Genomic DNA, 6,000 nt, shown 5'->3' on the forward strand with positions numbered 1-6,000 from the left:
TCAACTGACTTAGAGATGAACTTGTGGAACATGCTTTGGAGGTTGACATCTTTTGTTTTTATATCACCTACATTTCCAAATACATCTCTCCTTCCTTCATTCTTCAAAGGGAAGACCTTTAAAACAAAGAATCTTCCAAGAAAAGAAAATAACAAAGCAGTTTAGCAAAAGCAATCCACACATCAATGGAACCTGACAGTAAATTCATCATTCCACATCCATAGGTTCCCACCTCTACAAAGAAGGAAGAGAAGTACATTTTCTTCTTTCTCCAGGGACACATTTTCTTAATTGGGATCCTCTCCACTCTTCCAGTGGTAAGCTGGGAATAGCTGATAGACTCTTTAGAGGATTTAGGGATCTCAATAAGGATGCCTGCTGGAACATTCCATGTCTGAAAGTCTGGAAAGTTTCCCCCATCAAACTGTCTAACAGCACCTAAGGAGTACACATTTATAAGCTCCTTTGTATCCCCCGAATGGGCCTCAATTACCACTTTTCTAAGGGGAGAACTCAGGTGGCAAAGCAAAATAAAAAGTCAGCTCAGACTGAGAATCAAGAGACTTAGGTTCTAGCTCCAACTCCATCACTCACAAGATGTGTGACCGAGGGTAAGTTAAGTCACCTCCCCCCTCCAGGTCTCAGGATCTACATCTATGAAATGAGGGGAAGGGAACCAAATGATCTCTAAAACCCAAATTTTATTCCAAGGTGTTAGATGTATTCATTCAAGATGATTTCTCCAGCCCCACCCTAAGGCCTAGAGCTATATGGTTTCCCAGTTATGGATACTGGTCCTTCTGGCCAAGGGAGTCATCCTCTCACCCCTGTACTCCCGATCCCTTCCAACCACCCCAGGGGACCAAACTGAGTCTATTCCCTAGAAAATCATCTGGCTTGGTTCCCACCCGAGTCTGGACATTTGGTATAAGTCATAGAGTCAGGAAGAGTGACTGGTGGTGAAGAAGGTGGTCAAGGGGTGGGCACGGATGAGGGGGAAGGGAAGGAGAACAGAGAAGAGGTGGTTTTATTTCCCCTCCTGACCTCCCCTCCTCTAGAGGAGCCCACAGCAGCCGAGTCACTCTGACGGCTGACACCCTGATGTAACACTTTCCAGATGTGACTAGAGGAAGACAGAAGCAGATCTGTTCCCTGCTGAGGAAGCTGGGAACGGTTTGAGATTACATGGAATTCCTGGATGTGAGCCAGTGCCTGCCTAGGTTACAATGAGTGGGGGAGGCAGGGCAATGGGGGGAGGGGAGACGCCAAGGAAGGGAGGGAAGGAAATAAATGGGCAGGGGCGGAGCAAAGACTATACAAATGCACTATTTCCCTCTTGGATCTGTGTGCAAATCTGGTTTATGTATCTAAAACTCCAGCTATTGGTCAGCCTCAAATCTATGCTAGAAAGGAAGAAAAAAAAGAAGAGAAAATGGATAGAAGAGAGAGAAAGAAAGAGAAAGAAGAAAGGAAGAAAGGAAGTGAGGGAGGAAGGGAGGGAGGGAGGGAAGAGAGAATTAGAGAGAAAAAGAAAGAGCTTGTTATGTGGTAGAAAGTTCCTTGCAGACATGAGGGGAAAGGTTCTAGGCCCTACTCTGCCACTAATGCTGAGTAAGCCACTTTCCTTTAGTGGGTCTCAGTTTCTTCATCTGCAAAAGGACAGGATTGAATTAAATGCTTCCCAAGGTCCCTTCCTTCTCCAACTCATTTTACAAATGAGGTATTGAGACAAGAAGGGTTAATGGGACAAAAATGAAACAACCCAACAACAAAAAAGGTCCCCTCCATCTCTAGGAATCTATAATTCCCCATCAGAAAGAACTAAAAGAACCTTGCCCCATTTCCTGGGTAGTCTGTGTGGCAATGGAGAGATTGCAACACCCAGAGCCACAAGGCCTGGGTTCATTCTCCTCCCAGTCCTCTTGGTAAGCTCAGTCTACTTCACACAGTGGTCACAGACCACTGTGACTGTGCTTTACATTCTTCATCTATAAAAGAGGGAGAAAATTCTTGCACTCATTCTTTTGCAAAGTTATTGTGAGGAAAGCACTCTGCAAACCTCCAAACCTTAAAGCACTAGAAAAATGCAACCTACTAACCTATTATTTTGGCATTTCCAATCCTGGTTGGTGATTTTTTGGCAGATGTCCTCCACTGTCCATACCAAGAGCAGCATCCCAATTGGCATCCCTAAGACTCTAGCTTCCTGCTCCCTCCCCAGGAGGATCTTCCCCATCTCTTCCCCAGCTTCAGAATAGAGGCCCTGAATTATATTATTATAACACCCAAAAAAGCTAGAAATGAAACTAGTACCAACCCAACAATCTGCAGACAGATGAGAGTTCTTATTCAAAGTCACATAAGCAGTCACAATATAGAAAGGCAAAGAACTCAGGCATCTAAGCCCCATTCACACCCTAAAGATCAGTCTATCTCTTAGCACAGAGATTGCTAATCATTCAGACTACTAAATTATCTCTCCTTCACAATATCTGACAAACTGGAACTGGCTGGCCAGTAACAGGATGGCAGCTCTAGAACTGGGAGGGAACTCAGAGGCTAGCTAGTCCAGCTTTCTCATTGTACAGAGGAGAAAACTGAGGCCAAGAGCTTAAGTGATTTGCCCAGGGTCACACAAGATGGCTCTGAAGACCAACAGGGGGAAAATTACATTCTTAAAAACATGTCATCAACTAGCAATTTTATATTTATGCACCAAAAGAAGACTAGAAAGTCCAAAACTACAGGCATTTTATATTTCATGCTGGGATGGATTTTGTGATTTTTTTAAAAAATCAATAAATTTCCCTTCAATTGCCCATCAACTAACATTTACTAAGTGTTTACTATGTGCCAGGCTCTGTGCTAAGCATTGGAAATACAAAGAAAGGCAAAAGACAGTCTCTTCCTAAGGAGCTCACAGGCTAATGGGAGAGGCACCATGCCAACAACTGTGTACAAACAAAACATACACAGGACAGACAGGAAATAATCGACAGACGGAAGGCACTAGAATTAAGGGGGATCAAGAAGGTCTTCTAGAAGAAGGTGAGACTTTAGGAGAAACTTGAAAGATGCCAAGGAAGCCAGGAGATGGAGAATGATGTCTGATTTGGGTTAAGATTAAAATCTGTTAGGTGGCGCAGTTAATAGAGCGCAGCCTCTGGAGTCAGAAGGCCACAAGTTCAAATCCAGTCTCGGACACTTGACACAAGTAGCTGTGTGACCTTCGGCAAGTCACTTAATCCCAATTGCCTTGCCTTTACCCCTCCAAAAAAAAAAAAAGATTTAACATTTGTCCCTGTAGCACAGTCCAGAAGGGAAAGTGTAAGGAGTCTAGATCTGAGGTCACAGAACCCAGGATCAAATCCAAGTTCTGTCACTTAACTACCTTCATGAGCTTGGCCAAATCACTTGACCTCTGTGGGCCTCAGTCTCCTCATCTGTAAAATGAGGGTACTGAACTAAATTACTTTAACTGTCCCTTTCAGTTCTAGATCTATTATATATACCATGACCAAGTTTGAAAAATGCTTCCTTAAAAGGAGAAAGTTACATACAAATAGTCAAAGGTTGGATACATTAGGTTTGACGACAAAAACTTCACATCGATGGCTCCCAACTGGACTTCAATACATATGCCATGCTACGACACAATAAGGCCTTACAACATGCAAGCTAACATTTTAAGAGAACACATATGCAGCATGCTATGAGAGTAGCAAAGTAGCAAAGACCTAAAGGTTCCTATCCTCAGGACCATATCCCACCCCCCTGTCCCCAACCCCAGGATCTTGCCCAGAGCCACTTCTGGCCAAGGCCTTCATCCTGTCCAGGAGGGGAGGCAGCACACTAGAGAAAGATGGGGCAGTGGGATGCCATCTGTCTTTCTAAACTAGCTGCATGTCTAGCTGGATGTGATCTAGGGATAGGTATCCGGATGGGGCTTTTGAAGAACTTCTCGAGTCCAAGAAATACACATCCATATCTGAGGAAGTCAGGTAGATGGCACTGTGGACTGAACGTTAAGACTTGCAATCAGAAGACCTGAATTCGAATTCTCCCTCAAACACTTCTGTCTGACCATAGGCAAAGTCATGCAGTCACTCTTTGCCTCTATTTCCTCACTATAAACTGAGGGAATTGGACTCAGTGCCAACTCCTTCTAGCTCCAAATATATGATACTTTAAGGCTCTTGTCAGTCCTCCTTCCATGCCTTTGAAGCCAAGGCAAAATCCAGCGGAGAATGGAGCAGAGTCTGGGGAAGGGGCTAAAGGAAGGAGCATTTGCAGTTACAGATGGTCCCCAGAACCTCCAAGCCACATCTGTTTGTCATCTCAGACTACCTCTCTCCTGAGATTTCCCTTAGCTCTCCCCTTCCAGATACAAGCCGCCCTCTGGAAGACTCTCTATTTCTCCATGAAACCAGAAAAAGGAAGTAGATGGGAAGTTAGGGCTGAGAAGGATAAATGAGGAAATGAAATCCAAAACTCTAAGGAAGTACCTGTCCTGGGGAATGGATCTCCTAGAGGACAACAGTGGATATGTACCTTTTCCAAGAGAGTTAGGAACCCGAGTCCCTATGCTAAGTAACTAAGTTAACTATATTTTCAGCTACTCAAAAGCAGTATGCTAAGACTGACAAAGAAAGGACATTTCATTAAAAATACATATATATGTATACACACAAACCTACATATATACACACATATATAATATACATATACTTTCATACCCCTACATGTATATATGTAGGTATAAATGCATATTTAATGAATATATGTATATACATGTACACACACACACACACACATCAACAAAGCCTCTACAATGTAGGCTGGGTGGTTCTGATTCCATCCATTTTACTGACAAGAGAGGCATGCCAGATGTGGCTCTTCCCAAATAATAACCAGAGAAGCCCTGAACCCTCTAAATGGCACCATGCACCTTTAACTATAGTGGGTACTCCTTATCTCCCTAACCCACCCACCCAAACAACTATATATAGATACTGAGCAGCAATGCTACAGAAAAATCTAAGGGCCCTGGAAATGAGTGGGGGGACAGAACTGGAAAGGACCTTTATAAGTCAAAATTTCACATTTTGCAGTCCTTGAACTTTACAGAAGAGGAAATTGAGACTCAGGGAAGGGGAGTGACTTTTCCAAAGATACCCAATGAACTAGTCCCAAGGACAAAACCAGAACTCTCAGGTCCTAGAATCTAATCTAGTGAGGTCAAGGTAAGAAGGAAGAGAACCAAGAAAACCATTAGACCTTGGTTGTGTCTGCTGCCATCCTGGGCTGAATCTGGAAGGTTTCTTAACCTCTGTAGACTTGTCTCCCAATGAATAAAACAGGACATGTCCTTCTCCTCTCACTGAGCAGCTGGGAGATACATATGTATCAAATATTTTCTAGAAGAAAAGGAGTCAAGTGAATTCAAAGTCTTGTTATCACATACTGGAATTTTTCCCCTTCCCTAGGTCCTCTGGTGGCCCCATTTTCTCTAGTGCTTGAACTTTCAAAACAAGATACTTTTTACCTCAAATGCTTAGTAAGATGTCTCAATTCAGTCCCCAAATAAGAAAAAAAATAAGAGGTAATAATACAGCTGTAGGAAGAAAGTAGAAACAGAGATAGGGGAGTCGGAAGGAGATAATAGTTTCTAGCTTAATAGTTGACAATTTGTGCTGGTGCAAGCAACTGTGTCTGTTCTGTGCTCCGAATAAACTTTGAAAATACTATTATGATTGATAACATCTATTTTTCAAATTATTGCAATGAGGAAAGGAGGATAAGGTACCTAGAATCCAGTTTCATATAAATTAGGGTACAAACTGTATTTACCTAGGAAAAAATGTAAGCTCCTGGAAGGCAGGGGCTATCTTTAGTATTCTTTTTTAATATTCCTGTACCTAGTACATATATTGTGCTTTGTAGACACTTAAAAGATGCCTGCTGAATTACAGCATTGAATAGGTCAGGGGAATCAAAGTT

The 6,000-nt window shown here is 42.7% G+C and overlaps 1 protein-coding gene across 1 annotated transcript in view; it reads right to left on the reverse strand.

Annotated features, from left to right (window-relative positions):
- Positions 1-5,430, reverse strand: part of RXRA (retinoid X receptor alpha) — a 175,841-nt gene extending 170,411 nt beyond the window's left edge. The window contains exon 1 of the mRNA XM_069069227.1: positions 5,278-5,430. Coding sequence (XP_068925328.1) covers positions 5,278-5,365 — 88 coding nt within the window. The 5' untranslated portion in view covers positions 5,366-5,430. The remainder of the gene's footprint in view (positions 1-5,277) is intronic.
- Positions 5,431-6,000: the final 570 nt, after the last annotated feature.

This window comes from Petaurus breviceps, unplaced genomic scaffold (genome assembly GCF_028583685.1).
Source record: "Petaurus breviceps papuanus isolate PSGF00001 unplaced genomic scaffold, PetGlider_PUasm1.0 90779, whole genome shotgun sequence".
NCBI classification, from domain to species: Eukaryota; Metazoa; Chordata; class Mammalia; order Diprotodontia; family Petauridae; genus Petaurus; species Petaurus breviceps.